Source organism: Eumetopias jubatus, unplaced genomic scaffold (assembly GCF_037043125.1).
Source record: "Eumetopias jubatus isolate StellerSeaLion01/CBP00866 unplaced genomic scaffold, mEumJub1_p1.0 scaffold_6, whole genome shotgun sequence".
Taxonomy (NCBI): Eukaryota; Metazoa; Chordata; class Mammalia; order Carnivora; family Otariidae; genus Eumetopias; species Eumetopias jubatus.
This window is the reverse complement of record NW_028274812.1, coordinates 113,690,591-113,712,553: the sequence shown is the minus strand read 5'-3', so window position 1 is coordinate 113,712,553 and position 21,963 is coordinate 113,690,591. Positions and strand designations below refer to the sequence as shown.

At 40.3% G+C, this 21,963-nt stretch overlaps 1 protein-coding gene across 1 annotated transcript in view; it reads left to right on the top strand.

Annotated features, from left to right (window-relative positions):
- Positions 1-21,963, top strand: part of DNAH8 (dynein axonemal heavy chain 8) — a 395,922-nt gene that overhangs the window by 163,998 nt on the left and 209,961 nt on the right. The window contains exons 36-43 of the mRNA XM_088024365.1: positions 1,685-1,838; positions 9,847-10,010; positions 10,775-10,877; positions 11,879-11,983; positions 12,376-12,537; positions 15,385-15,609; positions 18,721-18,893; positions 20,473-20,651. Coding sequence (XP_087880491.1) covers positions 1,685-1,838; positions 9,847-10,010; positions 10,775-10,877; positions 11,879-11,983; positions 12,376-12,537; positions 15,385-15,609; positions 18,721-18,893; positions 20,473-20,651 — 1,265 coding nt within the window. The remainder of the gene's footprint in view (positions 1-1,684; positions 1,839-9,846; positions 10,011-10,774; positions 10,878-11,878; positions 11,984-12,375; positions 12,538-15,384; positions 15,610-18,720; positions 18,894-20,472; positions 20,652-21,963) is intronic.

Below are 21,963 nucleotides of genomic sequence, written 5' to 3'. Positions count from 1 at the left end.
AAGGTGACCATAGGATATTCAGTGGTTCTCAGACTTTATGGGATACTGTTTCCATGGTTCATAGCAAATTTTGCCATGCTGATTTCCTGAATGATGACCTCTTGAAGAAAGGCTGTAGATTCACCTGAACAGTATCTGTAGCCAATGAATTCAGGATTTGAAGGCTTTCTTAGTTTCATATTTAATTTGGATTTAGCCTGATTAGTATAATACTTATTTATAGTACTAGTAAACTCAATGCCGAGGCATTGCCTGCGGGGTCTCTAGGGCTACCTGGATGTGACTTCAGGAGGAAATTGTATATCTCCATGGGTGAGACTTGACTCCAGATATTGCCTGGATGGTGACACTTTGCTAGTGGATTCTCGATTGATCCATAGGAATGCCTAACAATCATGACAGGTTCCACCATGCAAAGTTATGCAATGACCAAAGGACAGAAACTGGTTATGCTAGATCTTATTTCAAATCTCCCTTTTTCATGTTGGGAAGTCATATGCCATCAAAGATGACTCTTTTTTCCCTCCATGCAAGGCCATTTTTGGCCTCAAATATCTAGGTGCTTCAGCCCCCTGAAGTGCCCATCTTAGTGTGCATGTCTTAATTTTGAAGATGCTTTTAACATACTGACTTCCTTTCAGCTCTAGAATGATGGTCAGATGGACAGTGTAAATTGGGTGTTGAGTCAAATGCTTCTTACTGCCTGAATAGCTCACCTATCTCCTTGGGGCAATTTTTTACATAACTCCCTTTATACCTCCGTGTATAGCATAGGCTTCTAGAGAAGTTATGGGTTGCATTCAGGTGTCAGAGTATACCCAGAAGAACCCCCTTATATATGTGAGCACCATCAAGTCACCCTGCCCTGGATCCAGAAAAGTTTGAAGAACCTTGTCAGTAAGTGCCACTCACCAGCAATGTCACTACACCACATCGAACCTACTTGTCATTGCCACAAACTGAAGTCAGCTTCTTAGTCCAACTGTAGGTAATTGGGTCTTTACCCAGTAGCTTCCCATCACTTCTTGCATGACATCCCCTGTATTTTTTTGTCTTTCTTCGCTGTGCCCAGCTTTCTGGACACCTCGAATTCTCACGAACTCTGCAGCTAGCTCTGATGTTGAGAAACAGGAAGCATGTTATTTGGGGGCAACTGTTCTGGATCTCTAACACCGTAGAATCTAGGCATAGTGCCTGGTGGACTTAGCAGTCTGTGGGTGAGAAGAGCACATCTATAGGTGGACATCAACCCTCAATCTTGACATTGGCCTTGTTGTAATAGTTTCACAGACCAGGAACAGTGTTCTACGTGTTACTCTTGCAGGCAGTGCTCACTTGGATTTGGTTCACAGAAGTCTTGTAAAAGCACCTTTTCCCATGTGTTCCCTTCCATCCCAGAAACAACCAGCACAATTCCTTTGCTGGACCTCCATGTCACAAAACTTGGCTCATCTTCCTGGTCTGTGACTCATGCATAGAAACAAGTAAAATCGCTATAATGATACGAGTTTTACTCCTAGAAAAGCAAATATCTCATTAGCTGTGTGAAATTTATTAGGAACTGCCTTTTAGGAAAAAAAAAGTTCACTTTCAAAGGAATGTTTCTCCTCTAATTTACTTTATTAGGCCATATTATTTTCTGCATCATCCTTAAAATATAATATTTTTCCATTTTTACTTTCAGATATAATGCGCCATTTAAAAAAACTATCCAGAATTGGGTGTATAAATTGTCTACTTCCTCAGATATAATTGAAGAGTGGCTAGTAGTCCAGAACCTTTGGGTTTATCTTGAAGCTGTCTTTGTAGGTGGCGATATTGCCAAACAGCTGCCTCAGGTAAATATGGTTTTTGTAACTACTGATAGTACAGTTTGATGCGTGTTGTCTCTATGTCTCTGTAGAAATCTTTACAAAGACATATGGCTGTATCATGATTATTTAAACCAGGGTTTGCAATCTCTGGCCCACGCACCTGTTTTTATAAATAAGTTTTATTAAAACACAGCCATACCTATTCATTTATGTTCTGTCTATGGCTACTTTAGCATTGCAACAGCAAAGTTCAGTAGTTGTAACAGAGACCATATGGCCTGCAAAGCCTAAAATATTTACTCTCCAGCCCCTTGGGAAATTAAGTTTTTAAAAATGTGCTGATTTCTTGGGAGTGGAGCAAGATGGCGGAGAAGTAGGAGACCTAGATTTCGTCTGGTCTCAGGAATTCAGCTGAATAGGGATCAAACCATTCTGAACACCTACGAACTCAACAGGAGATCGAAGAGGACAGTAGCAACAACTCTCTGAACAGAGAAGCGACCACTTACTGGAAGGTAGGATGTGCGGAGAAGTGAATCCGAGGCGATATTCGGGAGGATAGACGGCGGGGGAGGGGCCTCCGCCGGCCGCTTCTGGCAAGTGATAGAGCCGCGGAGCACAAAATCGGAACTTTTAGAAGCCGGCTCCGCTGAGGGACGTCGCTCCAGTGGCTAAGCGGGGGGTGGAATCCTCCCGGGACAGTGTGGTCTCAGGACTCTTGGGGTCACAGAAAGACCGGGGGTGCCCGAGTGTGCCAGAGCTCCCAGTTATCGGAGCGGGGAAGCCGGCTGCAGAGACGGAGCTGAGGCGCGGGCTCTCAGCTCGGGTTGCCATAAACTGTGATCCGCGGCCCAGTCAGGCCACTGCTCCTCCAGCAGGGACCCAACAGGCGGCAGAGCTGGGGAGACTCCCCTTCCTTCCCGGGGAGGAGCGGCGCGGGAACGCACTGCAGGTATCTGCTGGGTTTGGAGACTCCACACGGGGTCGGGTGCCAGAGATAGAAATGCTCGGTCACAGGCCGGGTGAGCATGGAGTGCGGCCAGAGACCAGGGAGACGGGAGTGACTGCTTTTCTCTGGGGGCACACTGAGGAGCGGGGCCCCGAGTTCTCAGCTCCTCCGGGTGGAGATTGGGAGGCCACCATTTTTGCCCTGGTCCTCCAAGGCTGTACCGAGAGTTTGCAGGGAACAAAAGCTCCTGAGAGCGAACCCGAGCAGCTTCCTTAGCCTGGACCGACAAGGGCGGGGCAATTCAGCCTCCGGCAAAGACATTTGGAAACCACAGCAACAGGCCCCTCCCCCAGAAGATCAGCACGAACAGCCAGCAAGCCAAGACCAAGTTTACCGATCAATGAGAACGGGAGAACTCCAGCGCTAGGGGAATACTGCACATAGAATTCATGGCTTTTTTTTTACCATGATTCATTAGTTCATCAAAGTTAATTTTTGTTGACTGTTTTTTTTTTCTTTTTCCCTTTTTCAACCAACATCTTATCAATCCCTTTTTTTAAAAAAAAACATTTTTTATTTTTCATTTCTGGAGTCATATTTTATCCCTTCATAGTAGTTACCCTTATTTTTGGCATATATATATAAGTTGTTCTCTCTTTAAAATTTTGAGATACAGTTTCTTCTAACAGATCAAAATATACCCTAAATCACTAGTGTATGGCTTTGTTCTAGTCTCCTGCCTGATCACATTCTCTCCCTTTCTCCTTTTTTTTTTCTTAAATCTTCTTTCTTTTTTCAAACAACTTCTTATCTTATCAAGTCCTTTTATAAAATCTTTTATAATTTTCATCTTTACAGTCATCTTCCATCCCTAAATTGTATCAACCCCTATTTTGTACATAAATGTCTTTCTTCCTGTAAAATTTTAGGAGGCACTTTTTTCTAACAGAAAAAATACGCCCAAAATCTAGTGTGTGGCACTGATCTATGCACTAGCCTGATCATATTTGATCATATTCTGCTTTTTTTGTATTGTTCTGTTTTTGTTTTTATCTTTTTTTTCTTTTTTTTTCCTCTCTTTTTTCTTTCTTTCCCTTTCTTTTCCCCTGGTTTCAGGTCTTTTCTGATTTGTATAGAGTATATTTGCTGGAGACGTTGTAAACCTGTTAGCATTTTGTTCTCTCATTCATTTATTCTCCTCTCGACAAAATGACAAGACGAAAAAAATCACCTCAGCAAGAAGAACAAGAAGTAGTGCTGTCAGCCAGGGACCTACTCAATACGGACATTAGTACGACGTCAGACCTAGAGTTCAGAATCATGATTTTAAAGATACTAGCTGGGCTTGAAAAAAGCGTGGAAGTTATTAGAGAAACCCTTTCTGGAGAAATAAAACAACTAAAATCTAACCAAGTCGAAATTAAAAAGGCTATTGATGGGGTGCAATCAAAAATGGGGGCACTAACTGCTAGGATAAATGAGGCAGAAGAGAGAATCAGTGATATAGAAGACCAAATGATGGAAAATAAAGAGGCTGAGAAAAAGAGGGAGAAACAACTACAGGATCACGAGGGCAGAATTCGAGAGATAAGCGATACGATAAGACGAAACAACATTAGAATAATTGGGATCCCAGAAGAAGAAGAAAGAGAGAGAGGGGCAGAAGGTATATTGGAGCAAATAATAGCAGAGAACTTCCCTAATGTGAGGAAGGAAACAGGCATCAAAATCCAGGAGGCACAGAGAACCCCTCTCAAAATCAATAATAATAGGGCAACACCCCGACATCTAATAGTAAAACTTATGAGTCTCAGAGACAAAGAGAAAATCCTGAAAGCAGCTTGGGAGAAGAGATATGTAACCTACAATGGTAGAAACATTAGATTGGCAACAGACCTATCCACAGAGACCTGGCAGGCCAGAAAGGACTGGCAAGATATCTTCAGAGCACTAAATGAGAAAAATATGCAGCCAAGAATACTATAGCCAGCTAGGCTGTCATTGAAAACAGAAGGAGAGATAAAAAGCTTCCAGAACAAACAAAAACTAAAGGAATTTGCAAACATGAAACCAGCCCTCCAAGAAATATTGAAAGGGGTCCTCTAAGCAAAGAGAGAGCCTAAAAGCAGCAAAGATCAGAAAGGAACACAGACAACATACAGTTAACAGTCACCTTACAGGCAATACAATGGCACTAAATTCATACCTTTCAATAGTTACCCTGAATGTAAATGGGCTAAATGCCCCAATCAAAAGACACAGGCTATCAGACTGGATTAAAAAACAAGACCCATCCATATGCTGTCTGCAAGAGACTCATTTTAGACCCAAAGACACCCCCAGATTGAAAGTGATGGGGTGGAAAACCATTTACCATGCTAACGGACACCAAAAGAAAGCTGGGGTGGCAATCCTTATATCAGACAAACTAGAGTTTAAAACAAAGACTGTAATAAGAGATGAGGAAGGACACTATATCCTACTTAAAGGGTCTATCCAACAAGAAGATCTAACAATTGTAAATATCTATGCCCCGAACATGGGAGCAGCCAATTATATAAGGCAATTAATAACAAAAGCGAAGAAACACATCAACAACAATACAATAATAGTGGGGGACTTTAACACCCCCCTGACTGAAATGGACAGATCATCTAAGCAAAAGATCAACAAGGAAATAAAGACTTTAAATGACACACTGGACCAAATGGACTTCACAGACATATTCAGAACATTCCATCCCAAAGCAACGGAATACACATTCTTCTCTAGTGCCCATGGAACATTCACCAGAATAGATCACATCCTAGGTCACAAATCAGGTCTCAACCGGTACCAAAAGATTGGGATCATTCCCTGCATATTTTCGACCACAATGCTTTGAAACTAGAACTCAATCACAAGAGGAAAGTCGGAAAGAACTCAAATACATGGAGGCTAAAGAGCATCCTACTAAAGAATGAATGGGTCAACCAGGAAATTAAAGAAGAATTAAAAAAATTCATGGAAACCAATGAAAATGTAAACACAACTGTTCAAAATCTTTGGGATACAGCAAAGGCAGTCCTGAGAGGAAAGTATATAGCAATACAAGCCTTTCTCAAGAAACAAGAAAGGTCTCAAATACACAACCTAACCCTACACCTAAAGGAGCTGGAGGAAGAACAGCAAATAAAGCCTAAACCCAGCAGGAGAAGAGAAATAATAAAGATCAGAGCAGAAATCAATGACCTAGAAACAAAAAGAACAGTAGAACAGATCAACGAAACTAGGAGCTGGTTTTTGAAAGAATTAACAAGATTGATAAACCCCTGGCCAGACTGATCAAAAAGAAAAGAGAAATGACCCAGATCAACAAAATCATGAATGAAAGTGGAGAGATCCCAACCAACACCAAAGAAATACAAACAATTATAAGAACATATTATGAGCAACTCTATGCCAGGAAATTAGATCACCTGGAAGAAATGGATGCATTCCTAGAGATGTATCAACTACCAAAATTGAACCAGGAAGAAATAGAAAACCTGAACAGACCTATAACCACTAAGGAAATTGAAGCAGTCACCAAAAATCTCCCAAGAAACAAAAGCTCAGGGCCAGATGGCTTCCCAGGGGAATTCTATCAGACATTTCAAGAAGAATTAATACCTATTCTCCTGAAACTGTTCCAAAAAACAGAAATGGAAGGAAAACTTCCAAACTCATTTTATGAGGCCAGCATTACCTTGATCCCAAAACCAGACAAAAACCCCATCAAAAAGGAGGATTACAGACCAATATCCTTGATGAACATGGATGCAAAAGTTCTCACCAAAATACTAGCCAATAGGATCCAACAGTCCATTAAAAGGATTATTCACCACGACCAAGTGGGATTTATCCCTGGGCTGCAAGCCTGGTTCAACATCCGCAAATCAATCAACATGATACAATACATTAACAAAAGAAAGAGCAAGAATCATATGATCCTCTCAATAGATGCAGAAAAAGTATTTGACAAAGTGCAGCATCCTTTCTTCATCAAAACTCTTCAGAGTATAGGGATAGAGGGTACATACCTCAATATCATAAAAGCCATCTATGAAAAACCCGCAGCGAATATCATTCTCAATGGGGAAAGGCTGAGAGCTTTTCCCCTAAGGTCAGGAACGTGGCAGGGATGTCCACTCTCACCACTGCTATTCAACATAGTATTAGAAGTCCTAGCCACAGCAATCAGACAACAAAAAGAAATCAAAGGCATCCAAATCGGCAAAGAGGAAGTCAAACTCTCACTCTTTGCAGATGATATGATACTGTATGTGGAAAACCCAAAAGACTCCACCCCAAAACTGCTAGAACTCATACAGGAATTCAGTCAAGTAGCAGGCTATAAAATCAATGCACAGAAATCAGTGGCATTCCTATACACCAACAACAAGACAGAAGGGAGACAAATCAAGGAGTCGATCCCATTCACAATTGCACCCAAAACCATAAGATACCTAGGAATTAATTTAACCAAAGAGGCAAAGGATCTGTACTCAGAAAACTATAAAATACTCATGAAAGAAATGGAAGAAGACACAAAGAAATGGAAAAACGTTCCATTCTCATGGATTGGGAGAACCAACATTGTGAAGATGTCAATGCTTCCTAGAGCAATCTGCACATGCAATGCAATCCCCATCAAAATACCATCCACTTTTATCAAAGAAATGGAACAAATAATCCTAAAATTTGTATGGAACCAGAAGAGACCCCGAATAGCCAGAGGAATATTGAAAAAGAAAAGCAAAGCTGGCGGCATCACAATTCCAGACTTCCAGCTCTATTACAAAGCTGTCATCATCAAGACAGTATGGTACTGGCACAAAAACAGACACATAGATCATTGGAACAGAATAGAGAGCCCAGAAATGGACCCTCAACTCTATGGTCAACTTATCTTTGACAAAGCAGGAAAGAATGTCCAATGGAAAAAAGATAGTCTCTTCAACAAATGGTGTTGGGAAAATTGGACAGCCACATGAAGAAGAATGAAACTGGACCATTTCCTTACACCACACACAAAAATAGCCTCCAAATGGTTGGAAGACCTAAACATGAGACAGGAGTCCATCAAAATCCTAAAGGAGAACACAGGCAGCAACCTCTTCGACCTCAGCCGCAGCAACATCTTCCTAGAAACATTGCCAAAGGCACGGGAAGCCAGGGCAAAAATGAACTATTGGATTTCATCAAGATAAAAAGCTTTTGCACAGCAAAAGAAACAGTCCACAAAGCCAAAAGACAACCGACAGAATGGGAGAAAATATTTGCAAATGACATATCAGATAAAGGGCTAGTATCCAAAATCTATAAAGAACTTGTCAAACTCAACACCCAAAAAACAAAGAATCCAATCAAGAAATGGGCAGAAGACATGAACAGACATTTTTCCAAAGAAGACATCCAAATGGCCAACAGACACATGAAAAGTGCTCAACATCGCTCGGCATCAGGGAAATCCAAATCAAAACCTCAATAAGATACCACCTCACACCCGTCAGAATGGCTAAAATGAACAAGTCAGGGAACGACAGATGTTGGCAGGGATGTGGAGAAAGGGGAACCCTCCTACACTGTTGGTGGGAATGCAAGCTGGTGCAACCACTCTGGAAAACAGTATGGAGGTTCCTCAAACAGTTGAAATTAGAGCTACCATTCGATCCAGCAATTGCACTACTGGGTATTTACCCCAAAGATACAAATGTAGGGACCCGAAGGGGTACGTGCACCCCAATGTTTATAACAGCAATATCCACAATAGCCAAACTGTGGAAAGAGCCAAGATGTCCATCGACAAATGAATGGATAAAGAAGAAGTGGTATATATACACACTGGAATATTATGCAGCCATCAAAAGGAATGAGATCTTGCCATTTGCAACAACATGGATGGAACTGGAGGATGTTATGCTTAGTGAAATAAGTCAATCAGAGAAAGACATGTATCATAAAAATGTGCTGATTTCTTAATTTATTTTAGTAGAAAGAAGAAACTCACATATTTTCAAATTTCCAGGTTGTCTGAAGATGTGAGGTACATTCAAATATGGTGCTATTAAATTATAGTAGTTCATCTCTTCTAAGAGGTAACCTTATAATCTTCCTCTGAGAGTAGAATTAAATTAATCTGTATTGTGTAAGCACAAATTAACTATTAGTAAGTTGACCAGTAATAGATCAGACATATACCATGGGGCAAAGAAACAGCTTTAGAAGCCCTTAACAAAAATCTTTGAAACAGCTTTATTTGGGCCTTTTAAATAAATACACTTACTAATAACTTTGTTCTATGAAGGTAATGTCCCTCTTATGAAATTAAGTCTGCTCTTTCTGAATTTCTATAAATATAGGATCTATATAAATTAAAAATCAAGGATAAAAGGGTTTTGAAAAGGGCTCATTTCCCTTTGTAACAACACATGTTTTGAACATAATTCTTTTCTTTTTCCATCAGAAAATTGCATTGTTTTAAAAAAATACCCTTGAAAGTTTTAAAGGAGTCAAGATTATGCCATTCTAGAGGCATTTTTACAATTGAATGCAAAGCTTAATATCATCCATAGTAAATAGGGAAATTTCATTTGCAAAAATGTAAATGAAGCTTTGTTTTGGGGTTTCACTGTTTTTTGTTTTTTTCTTTTTCCTGGGGTATTTTTGAGCTGTAATTATTCAGAGGATCTTGAGATCAAATTATTTTCATGCTTCTTCAGTTTGCTCATCAAACCAAACACCTGGGGTGCTGAAAGACTAGATTTGAGCTTTAAGTTGATAGCTCTGCAAATTAATTGTGTGGCATTTTGAAAAATGTATTAAATGTAAGAAAACAAGTCAGCGATAAGCCCCATTGTGACAAAGCAGTATTTCAGTAAGCAGTTTTATGACTTTGGGTTTTTGTTGTCCAGAATTAATTCAGATGAAAAAAAATTGCTCCTTTAAATTATGTAGACTGAGAACGAGTAGAAGCTGGTCTGAGGAACTCTAGGAAATTCCAAAATGAAGACTTTGCTTTATTCAAATGCTAATTTTTCCTAACTAGGAGTTTGTTTTTAGGAAGCAAAGCGGTTTCAGAATATTGACAAGTCATGGATGAAGATAATGCAGCGAGCTCACGAGAACCCCAACGTGATCAGTTGCTGTGTTGGAGATGAAACCATGGGGCAGCTTTTACCTCATTTGCACGAACAGTTGGAAGTATGTCAGAAGTCACTCACAGGGTAAGAGCTGAAGTTTTAAGTTTCCTCTCATTTTATATGTGATGGTGTTTTATCCCATACAAGTAAATAATATTGACGGCATTTCTGGTTTGGTAGGGATGGCTGAAGTGGCTCTAGGAATTTAGCATAAATTTAATTTTCCTGCAAAAAAAGACCCCATAGATTTGGGGTTGAGGAGTTAAGACATTTTAGTAGTTTTATAGGGCCACTGTAACAAATTCCCACCAAGTGGGTGGCTTAAAGCAACAGACATTTATTTATTTGCTTACACTTCAGGAGGCAAGAAATCTGAAATCGAGGTGTCAGCACTTTCGGAAGGTGCTAACGGGAGAGTATTTCCTTGCCTCTCCAAGCTTCTGGTGGCTCTAGGAGCTCCTTGGCTTGTGGCTACATAATTTAGATCTCTCTATCTTCTCATGTCTTTCTCCTCTTCTTCCCGTGTGTCCCTTATGAGGATTCTTATGATGGGATTTAGGGCTCATCTGGATCATCTAGGATTCACTCTTCTCAAGACCCTTAACTTCGGGGCGCCTGGGTGGCTCAGTCATTAAGCGTCTGCCTTCGGCTCAGGTCATGGTCCCAGGGTCCTGGGATCGAGCCCAGCATCGGGCTCCCTGCTCGGCGGGGAAGCCTGCTTCTCCCTCTCCCTCTGCCCCTGCTCATGTGTGCTCTCTCTCTTTTGCTCACTCTATCTTTCAAATAAATAAATTTAAAAAAATTAATAATTCAGAAAAAGTCATTTGGTAACATGACTTTATTTAAAGGTATTTGGAGAAGAAGAGATTACTGTTTCCAAGATTCTTCTTTGTATCTGATCCAGTTCTCCTGGAAATTCTTGGACAAGCCAGTGACTCCCACACCATACAGGTATAATCTTAAAATCTATTACCTAAATTGCTTTTTTACACAGCATACATAATTAATAATAAAAATGAAGTTAGCATCTAAAAAGAACAGGCAGGAGAGTATTAAAAATTATGTTGAGGATAAAATGTCCTATTTTCTGTGTATTCTGTGTATTCTGAGCTCATCAACCTGAGGCAAGAGTCACTGATTATACAGCTGAGTGACCTTAACCAGCTTCTTAATTTTCTCGTGCCTCAGTTTCCTCATCTGTAAAATAAGGATGTTAATGGTTCCCACCTTAAAGGATTGTCATAAGGATTACATGAGATCGTGTACTGGAAAGTACCTAGAACACAGTATGTGCTCACCAAATGTAATTCATTATTGTGAGCATTTTAGTCTAAATATTTTTAGATCAAATAGGGATTGTGGTTTAGATTTGTCCAAATCCAAGTGCTTCTCAAGTGCTTTTAGCCATTTCCAAGGGCCGTACTTCCAGAAAGCAGAGAAAAATGACAAAGAACCAGGTGTGGGAGGCACTGAAACACCCCATTCCAGAGCTGTGTCTGGTTTGGCAATCTGGGAAGCCACTACTAATGTCTTCCTTGCTGGTTTCCAGGGAGCTGGAGGGAAGCAAAAAGAGAGGAGGGAAGTCAAAGCTGTGTCAGGCAGAGAGAGAAACAGGAGAGAAGCAGGACAGAGCTGTGTCTGGGAGGGACGTGGGTAGGAAGTGCGGGGTTCAGTCTCCATGTGGAGGAAGGCGACAGTCTTAGTCCAGCCTCGATAGTGGAACAAGGGCATTTGCAGGAAACAGGCTGTGGGGCTGGATCTTAAAAAGTGGGCCTCCAAGTCAATTGGGGGTCAAAGCAGTGCTTTGTTTGTGTCTTTATTCGTTGACACCATGAGGTAAATTCTTAATCTCTTTCAAAGTCAATATATGTTAAGGCTTTTAAATACGCCTCAGTGGCTTTTGTGTTTAGTCTCATGTATGATGTTTTTGCTCTGTCTTGTGCTTTCTGTAGCCACATCTCCCTGCAGTATCTGACAACATAAATGAGGTGACATTTCATGCAAAAGACTACGATCATATCCTGGCCGTCGTATCAAGAGAAGGAGAAAAAATTATTGTAATTTAACTTGGTTACAATTTTGTTATTTGGATTTCTTCAAAAATTTAGGTTGAGGAGAATGCAATTCTCTTTTGAACAACAGAGAGTGGGGGAGGAGGGTGGACTTGGGGTCTAGTCCTTTCACCCTGGCTTGGTTACAAATGAGTTTGAATAACTTATTTGACTTCTCTGAGACTTGTTCTATCATCTGGAAGATGAAAATTTTAGACCAGATGATGTTTCTAGTTCCTTCCACCTACAATATTAGTTGATCTTTCTCGTGTTTTGAATATACTGTGTAAAATTATTTGCTTTGCCCTGAGGTACTATGATTTATCAAGTGAAGTGTGACATTTGTAAAAATAAGAAATTATTATCAATTTGTAATATATCTGTAATACATTTTTTAGTTGGATGGTCCTATTATGGCCAAAGGTCCTGTGGAGATTTGGCTTATGGATTTGTTAAAAATGCAGATGTCGTCCCTACATAATATAATTAGATCTGCATTCTACCAAATCAGCGATTCAGGATTTCAACTCTTACCTTTCCTCAATCACTTCCCAGCACAGGTGAGACTATATAATGTTTAGAATGATGGAAATAAGGGGGAAGGATACTCGGGAAGCAGTTGGCCTGATGGTGTGGCAGCTGTCGTAGCTCTGAACTCTAGGGAGGCCTTCCCACCCTCAGCTGCCTGCATGTCTGCCTACACCGTTCTAGGCCAACCCATCCCATTCCCCGGAAGAGGATTTGCCACTCTTCTCCCATCATTAAGGATAACACTAAGACTAAGCTCACTGATGGAAAATGTCATCTTACATACAAGACACACCTATCTGTATATGAAAGACATCTATGTGTGTATGGATTAGATGGCATATTTTCCATATGTCTATGTGTGGATAGATAGAGATGCAGATACAGACAGGAATACAGACCTATATAAAAGGAATGAGCATAGTTTTTGCTGAAACAAAATCCATCTCGCCTTTTGTGTATCTTCACTTCAAGGGATTAAAAGTTGGCATCATCTGTTAAAGGAGGCCTTGTCATGCAACTAACCTCCTAACAGGACAGGACCTTGAAGAGCCTGGGGTTGGAGCACGTGTTCTCCTGAATAGCTCTCACGTCCTAAGGCTCTCAGGAACGCTTCACGATGCACCAAGTATTATTAAAACTGGTGCAGGAAAAGAAGAGCCAGCAGTTGCATTCAAATTTTCAAATTTCAGCCAAAATAAATGAAGAGTGATGCTTTGTGATCTGGGTCAGAGATAGTGTGGGAGAGAAGGTGGCAAGAGATATCCGAGGAAAATATAGGTAGTTTTTACCCAAACGTACTTCTCGAACTGTTCCTCCCAGCCCAGCCTCCAAATCCCAACTTAATGCACACACAGTGGAGACAGCTGAAATGATAGGAAATTACTTATTCAAATGACACAAGTACTGATACAGAATCAACCTTTATTGGAAAGAATATTTTGATATTGTATTTAATATTTTCATATTGTATAATCTCCTTGGCAAACTCTAATATCCTTATCAGCTTTATTACCCTTGTGACGAAGTTTTATAGAATACCTCATTTGGTAAGACCCAATCAGTATACTCTCCCTCTCCCAGGAAGGGCTGATCGCCCGTATGTTCTGGAGGAGACGATCAGTCTAGTCTAGACAGAGCAGTCAACATTATGTGGAGAGCTGAAAGCAAGTTCAGAGCAGGAGTGAAGTTGAGCAGGATATAGCAGGAAGGTTGACCAGCCATCAGGATTTTCCGTAGTGTGTATACGACACAAATAAGGAGATGAAATTTTAAACAGTTTTAGCGGGCAAATTTTAGTTATTTGGAAAAATTGCTTTAAAGAGTAATTAAGGTATATATTCATCCAGTATATATTCTATACATGCATATTTATTCAATATATACATTACTTACTTCTACCATCTGGAAATGAGGACTTAACATTTTAGTGTATTCCCTTCTAGCATTTTTAACATCTTATTACAGGCAGTAACACTGAGGAGAATGAGCATTCTTGTTTTATTTTTATTTTAATGAGACATCCTCCAGTTTTCACCATTAAGTCTCCTGACTTCATAAACTGAGTAAAAAACATAATTTAAACTTTCCTTGGTGACTCAGGATAGTCCTTTTATTTTTAAGTAATCTCTATACCCAACCTGGGGCTTGAACTACACAACCCTGAGATCAAGGGTTGCATGCTTTGAGCCAGCCAGGCTTTTAAAGATTAGTTTTTAGAATATACCACTAAGCTGTGATTTCTCAGAGATTGTGGGTCTGTGTCTCTAAATCAGATAGCCTTACACTGCTGGGTATTTTTGTTTTTTGGGTGTTTGTTTGTTTGTTTGTTTTTTGCTTTTCCTCTCTCGTGCCACCAGCTGCTGCTATCGGAGTCAGAATTGGCTTGCTACTGGGAGCTTCCTGACATGGGAGGTTTCCTCCACATCAGGTTGCTTTCACCTCAGTCGGGTGCCTTCATTTATCTTCACCTGCAGACCCGCAGGATTGGCCACTGCTCTAGCAGAAAACAGTTTGCAGTCTTGAGGAGGCAGGGATAAGGAAAGGGTTATATTCCTGCCTTAGCCACATTAAATGCTGTGCCCGGTAGTATCCCCATGCCACTCACTCTGCTCTCAGCCCTCCACCAAATGTGAGGTTGCCTTTGGTCCAAATGATCTTGGATCTGTTGCTCGACTCTGCTGGTGAACAAAAGCTCCTAAAGGGATGACTGGTGCGGCAAGGTGAGGGTGGGCCATGTTCTGACAATTTTACTCCTTTCCCGGGGTAGAAATTGTAGGCAAGGTGACAGTCACAATTTCCTTATGCCGTCATCAGGAGAAAAAGTACTAGCTTCTCCCCTTTCTCATTTTCTGTCTCTCTTTCTCTCCTCCAGATAAATATATATAGAGAGAAGTAGATGTAGGAAAAGGTACAGATGATAGAGAGAGTGGAAGAAAGGAGATAGTGTACTGTTTCTAGAAGTTGCAGAGAGACCTTTGGGAAACCTTGCTACAGAAAAATACTCAACAATGAGTCTAGTAATTCTGTTTGCTTTCTTTGACAAAGAAAAATCATCATATGGAGCTATCTGGTGGTTGCAGACCCTTTATAGAAAAATTTCCTAAGCATCCTCATAAAACACATACAACTCCATAAATGGTAGCCATCGTTTAAATTACTATTTATCTCTCTGCATTGAAGTCATTAAATATCAGTAGTTAGAACTTTAAATGTTTATTTTTCCCCTTTTGGGAGTGGAGAAATGCATATCTCTTTTTTAGTTTAAAGTGGGTCAACCTTGTTCACCTTCACATTGGGTGAGTGACCACCAAATTTTATCATAGACGTGCTTTACACAGTTGGCAAATTTACTTATTATTTTTCTTCTGGATGCATAGGTGGGGCTTCTGGGAATTCAGATGTTGTGGACACATGATTCAGAAGAGGCTTTAAATAATGCAAAAGATGACAGGAAAATCATGCACATAACCAATCAGAAATTTTTGGATCTTCTAAATACTCTAATTAGTCAGACAACACATGACCTAAGCAAGTTTGATAGAGTGAAGTTTGAAACTCTGATTACCATCCATGTGCATCAGAGAGATATTTTTGATGACTTGGTAAAGTATCTTTTTTTTTTCTTAAACTAATTTAGTGTACTAATTAACAATTTAGTGCTCCTAATAATGAATAATTAGGTATTATATCTATTCTCTAACGTATATGAACCTTCCATCTACTTGGTCCTTTTCTGCAACTGTCTCCATATATACCATGGCTACAAATATCCCTATTTGGTGGTTTAAACAACCATATGTGTATATTCATATATGGCATTCTGAAAGTCTGGAACCAGCTGATGAGATGTGAACTAACTACTTGTTCCATTATACCAAATCACCAGGGACATGATACAGTATAAGTGGGATTGGTCATGAGTTATTTGCTTCATTTAGAAAGAAGTCTTGATCAAATAGAATCAAGCTTCAGAGAAGTCTCACTGATATTTGTCTGATTGATAGTGTCCAACAGGGCATCATGGGCTTGATTTGGACAAGGTTCTGTAGGGTGAGAGTAGGAGGGGTGGTATTTGAACTCCCTCCAGGAACAGAACTCTAACCAGAGGTCTTGAGCAAGCTAAAGTTCTCCTAAAGCAGTGGTTATCATTATAGGGTAGGGGCCCAGGAGGTTTTGATATAACACCATCTGACTATCTTTGTCTTTAACAACCATCAATTGATTTGATTCATCTTAAAGGCATCTCTTTTCTACACCAGAGACATGTAATTCATACAACTTGGGGCTCTTTTTTAGAGAATATGATCAGACACTACTGGTTTCAGACTTGTATCAAAAGCTCTGATCAAGGCACCTGGGTGGCTCAGTGGGTTAAGCATCTGCCTTCGGCTCAGGTCATGATCCTGGGGTCCTGGGTTCGAGCCCCACATTGGGCTCCCTGCTCAGCAGAGAGTCTGCTTCTCCCTCTCCCCCTGCTTGTTCTCTCTCTCTCTCAAATAAATAAATAAAATCTTAAAAAAATGAATTCTATCAGAGAAGTCATATTTATGGAAGGTTGAAGGACATGCAGTCCATTTATTCCCCTGGAATCTAGATCCTCACTTCTCAAAGTATTATTATATGCCAACCAGTTGCATTAGCATCTCCTGGGAGCTGGTTAGAAAAGCAGAATCTCCAGCCCCCTCCCCCCACCCCCCACTGAATCAGAATCTGCATTTCAAGATTCCCAGGTGATTCATATATGCATGTTCGAGTTGAGGAAACACTGCTTTAGGATATATCTCTGGATCTTCTGATCAAGCCAGCCACCAGAGAGCTGCATACTCAGACCATGGTTCCTTACCATCTAGAGAGCTGCTTTCACTAAATTGCAGTTACTGTCATACTTTGGCTTTCTTTGAAGTCCACCTCAAGAAACTCCTGTGGAATCCATTACTATATCTGCGAAGAGCATGGGGCTAACATTTCTTGCTGACTCTTTTTTTTTTTTTAAGATTTTATTGAGTTATTTGACAGAGAGAGAGAGAGAGAGAGAGAGAGAGAGAGAGTACAAGCAGGGGGAGTGGCAGGCAGAGGGAGAAGCAGGCTCCCTGCTGAGCAAGGAGCTGGAAGCAGAGCTCGATCCCAGGACTCTGGGATCATGACCTGAGCCCAAGGCAGATGCCCAATCAACGGAGCCACCCAGGCGCCCCTCTCTCGCTGACTCTTGAAGCTGAAATCCCATGGAAGAAATTTCTTTCAGATTTAAGTGCTGAGCAAAGCTTTACTTCTATATACAGAATGGATTTTTAAAAAGAAAAACTGATACACAGTTAAAACCACATAACTGTATTCTTTTTGTCTTAATTACTATTGAACTCATGGTCTCTCGGCATCCCAACTAAAATGAGATCTCACGGCTGGCATATTTGCATTTTATTTTTCCATGTATGATGCTTAGAACAGCCTGATACACGGTAAGAGCTCAATCAGTATTAGCTATTCTTTTTTCTTCATCTTCTGTCTCTTCCTCACCATCTTAAAGGATTGTTGAGAGGAGCCAGTTGACAGCATTTCCATGGCTGCAGGTCCTGTGTGGGAGAGAGAGTTCCTGGGGGAGACACTGGATCATGTTACCTGAAAGTTGCCCCTTAAAGTGATGAATACAAACTGTGCTTTAGCCCAGAAGCCAGAATTCCTAACTTCAGGGGGAAGCAAGGTCATAAACAAATGATGATGACAAAAAGCAAGACTGTACACAGCATGGAGACTTGATTAGATGGAGGCCTGAACATGGCAGGGTTGTCAGAAGCCAGCTGAATGACCTGGAAGTGGGACCGAGTTTAAGAGCAGTGATAGGGATCATTTACCACTTTCCTGTGATGATTGCCCTGAGTGGGCAGGACCGAGTTTTCTCCAAGTTTGCCCAGGGAAAATCATGAAGAGCCTGAGAATGTGGTTGTGGTGGGATGTTGTTCCTAAATGTGCTTCCTTGGTTTCTCTCTCTTGCACGCACAGCTGTGGGAGCCCAGGACCACTTGCCCATAGGTGTATGCTGATGACCTGGCAGGTTGGTGGGTTTGGCCACAGTGCTGGTATAGGAAGGCACGTGTGCGCAACTGACTGTGCACTCCCTGCTAATCCCTTCCACGGCTTCCTTTTGCTGTGAGAACACTGCTCAACTCTGTTTCCATGTCCTGTGAAGCCTCAACTCTCTCTTTCTCTCAAGTCCCAGATGCCTTAGCTGTACTGAACTTCTTTCAGTTTCTTGAACATGCAGCCAGATCTTCTGGGTCTTTGCCTAGGACAAAGTCAACCCTTTTAAAAAACTTAATTGTTTTTTTCTTTTGGTTTTGTTTCCCTGAGTAATTCCTACTATTTTTTTCAGGTTGTAGTTTGAATATTTCTTTCTCCAAGTATCCCTTTCAGGCCCCCTAGACTACCTTAGGATCCTCTTGCTACATATTTCCATGAACCCTGAATTTCTTTTCATACTGTTTTTGCAGTTACTTGCTTATCTGTTTGTCTTTTATCTTCTTTTGTCAGCTCTAGAAGTCAGGAACAATGCCTGTCTGTGTTCACAGCACAGTGTCAGTCCCAAGGAGGGACCCAAGAAATATATGTTAAATAAATGAGAATCAGTTCACAAAGGAGTGAATAAAAACTGCCTATATGCTTGTGTTTTATGCTATTGCAATTCAGTATGTAATCTCTTTGTATTTCATGTTTTTAAGGTAAAAATGCATATCAAATCAGTTACTGACTTTGAATGGCTAAAACAGAGTAGATTTTATTTTAAGGAAGATCTGGATCAAACTGTGGTGTCTATTACAGATGTGGATTTTATTTACCAGAATGAATTTCTGGGATGCACCGACCGTCTTGTCATCACTCCATTAACAGATAGGTAGGACACTCAGTTTTTGTTATTCCACTTTGTAATTAAACGATGTGCTTAACATTGCTTTCAAATTGCATTTGAAATATTAACAAAATATTAACAAAAGCATCTTGCTGTTGTGTTAGGTCTATGCTAGCTCATCAAAGTCAGTCTAACAATGAAATAACCAAGGTTATTACTTAAACATACACCTGCATTACATTTTTGTGAAGCAGAAAAAGATAAAAGAATGAAAGCAAGCTTGAACATTGTGGGTAATAAAGTAATGAATTTTAGATTGCAAGATGAAAAATATCTCTGGCACCATAAAGGGAAGTCGTTAGAATTGCAAAGAAGGAAGGGACCTTGGAGATGATCGAATTTAGTCTCCTGGTTTTCCAAATGTAGAAATGGATACCTAAAGTCAAGTTTCTTGGCCCAGTATGAATAAACAGGCAATGGCCAATCTCCTCACAGTTCTTTCCAGTATGTGACATCAGAGAGAACTGGGCCTTTTTCATCTCTACGTATCCCACAGCACCTAGTTCAATATGCTGTACATAGAAGATGCTCAATAAGTACTTATAGGCTTAACTTAAACTGGGTCATAGAATGATTAATTCTGTTGTTCCTTTAAATAGGGCTGCCTGCAGGTATTATGTTTTTAGTCTCTTGATTCATCCAGCCTCCTTCTGTATGCCCAGTACCACTGTAGCATAAACGTGTCCAGGAGTTTCCTCTTCCACTGAGGTTTGCATATAAATCTTCATGTCTCAGGAAGCTTCACTAAGTTTTACTTAGATCTGAAACACATATCACTTAAGCTGGATCATGGATACAAGAAGATTCATTATATTGTTCTTTATACTTACCTCAATGAGTGAAAAATTTCGTAGTAAAATGATTTATTTGCAATGGTGTCCTGGAGTTGACTCGTACCAGCTTTTTTTTTTTTTAAATATTTTATTTATTTATTTGGGAGAGAGAGAATGAGAGAGAGAGAGCATGAGAGGGGTAGGGTCAGAGGGAGAAGCAGACTCCCCACTGAGCAGGGAGCCTGACATGGGACTCGATCCCAGGGCCCTGGGATCATAACCTGAGCCGAAGGCAGATGCTTAACTAACTGAGCCACCCAGGCACCCTTATACCAGCTTTTGAGAGTCAACTGTATGCATCTCTTCCCAGTTTTGTGATATCACATCAGTAGCTTGTCATGAGCCCTAGTGGAAGTATTCATACCACTGCAATTGGCAAACATGAAAATCAGATTTATTTATTTATTTTTCCTGGAGGGCCAGTTGTTCCCCATCTGCCAGTATACCCCGGCTTATATGGTTCCCTGACTTATGACTTATCCTGACCACAGCTCAAGGAAGGCCTGAAGGTTTTAAGTCAGGGTTGAGGAGTTTAGAAACTTGTCTCAAGAAATGTTTGCAATCACTGTACTACCTCTAGTGAATATCAAGTACTCTAGCCTCTTTTACATGGTTGGCTCAAATTCTCAAATAAACAGGCACATTCCAGTCACATCCAACTCTGGCTTGTGCTTTGGGGCAGTAATGTGTTCTCCCACACTCCTGGTGCTTTCTCTGATTCCCATTTGCAGATGCTATATCACTTTAGCGCAGGCTTTGGGAATGAACATGGGTGGTGCTCCAGCAGGACCTGCGGGCACTGGCAAAACAGAAACTACGAAAGACATGGGAAGATGTTTGGGGAAATACGTGGTCGTGTTTAACTGCTCAGATCAAATGGATTTCCGAGGGCTAGGACGGATTTTTAAAGGCAAGTGTCAAACACTGTGAAATCATTGTTGGTGAATGTATTTTTATTGCTCTTTAACATTATTTTCTGATATTAACCTAAAGGGATATTATTCCACATCACTAAAATGTGTATAGGTTGGTGCATATGATATTGCCATTTTTCTGGGTCAAAATGGCTAGATGTCATCAATTTCATATGGTTCAGTGCTATTGCTGGCATTTTAGTCCATGAATTGAATGTGTATTGGATTGTGAAAATGAAATCAATTTATTATTGCCTGAAACAGTGGTGGAGGGGATAAGATCAAGATAGCAAACCCATGACACATGTGGCTTCCCTTCCTGAATTAAATCCCATTTGAAACAAAAGATATCATTCAGAACAGAATTTAGAGATGGTGGTATTGGTGCAGGGATTGATAAATGGACCAGTGGAATATAATAGAGAATGCAAAAATGGGCCAAGGACATTTGACATATGGCAAAGATGGTATTGTAAATCAGTGATGAAGAGATAGACTTTACTATAAATCATTCTGGGACAAGAGATGATTAATATTTAACAACGGAAATCAGATCCCTACACACATAAAAATTGGATGCCTACACCATATATAAAAATCAGTTCTGGGGATTAAACACCTAAATGTGGTGGGCAAAACCATACAGTTTTTAGAAGGTAATAAATGAAAATATCTTTGTTCTCAGAGAAAGGGATTTTTAATACAAAAATCACAAGCCATAAAGTAAAGATTGTTACATGGCTTACCCTCAATTAAAAACTTCTGTTCATCGGTGGATACCAAAGAGAGGAAAGCCATGCCAGAAATTTGGAAAGGCATTAGCAACCTATGTTACCTACAAAGGATTAGGATCACAAATACATGAGTAATGCCCACGAATGAATGAGAGAAAGATAACCCAATAGAAAACAGAGAAAAAGTCTTGAATATGCATTTCATGAATGAAGAAAATCAAGTCACCAGCAATTGAAGAATTACATATTATAAAGAGATTCCATTTTGTACACACCAGATTGAAAAAATTTAAGTGTGACATTTTTGACCATTGGCACGGTATAGCATAACAGAAACAATCATCAGCTACTGGTAGGAGTAAAAAAGTTGCTTGGAAAAAACCACACCATGTGTATTTTCATCTATCCCACCTCCTGGTCTATAGTCAGAGAAATGACACTCATGCACTGGGGTCTGTGTGTAGATGTTCACTGCAGCATTGCTTAAAACAACAAACAACTGGAAACAACTCTAGTGTCCTCTACAGTGGAGTGGATGCCTAAATACATCAATTGGGAAAATATAATTTATATA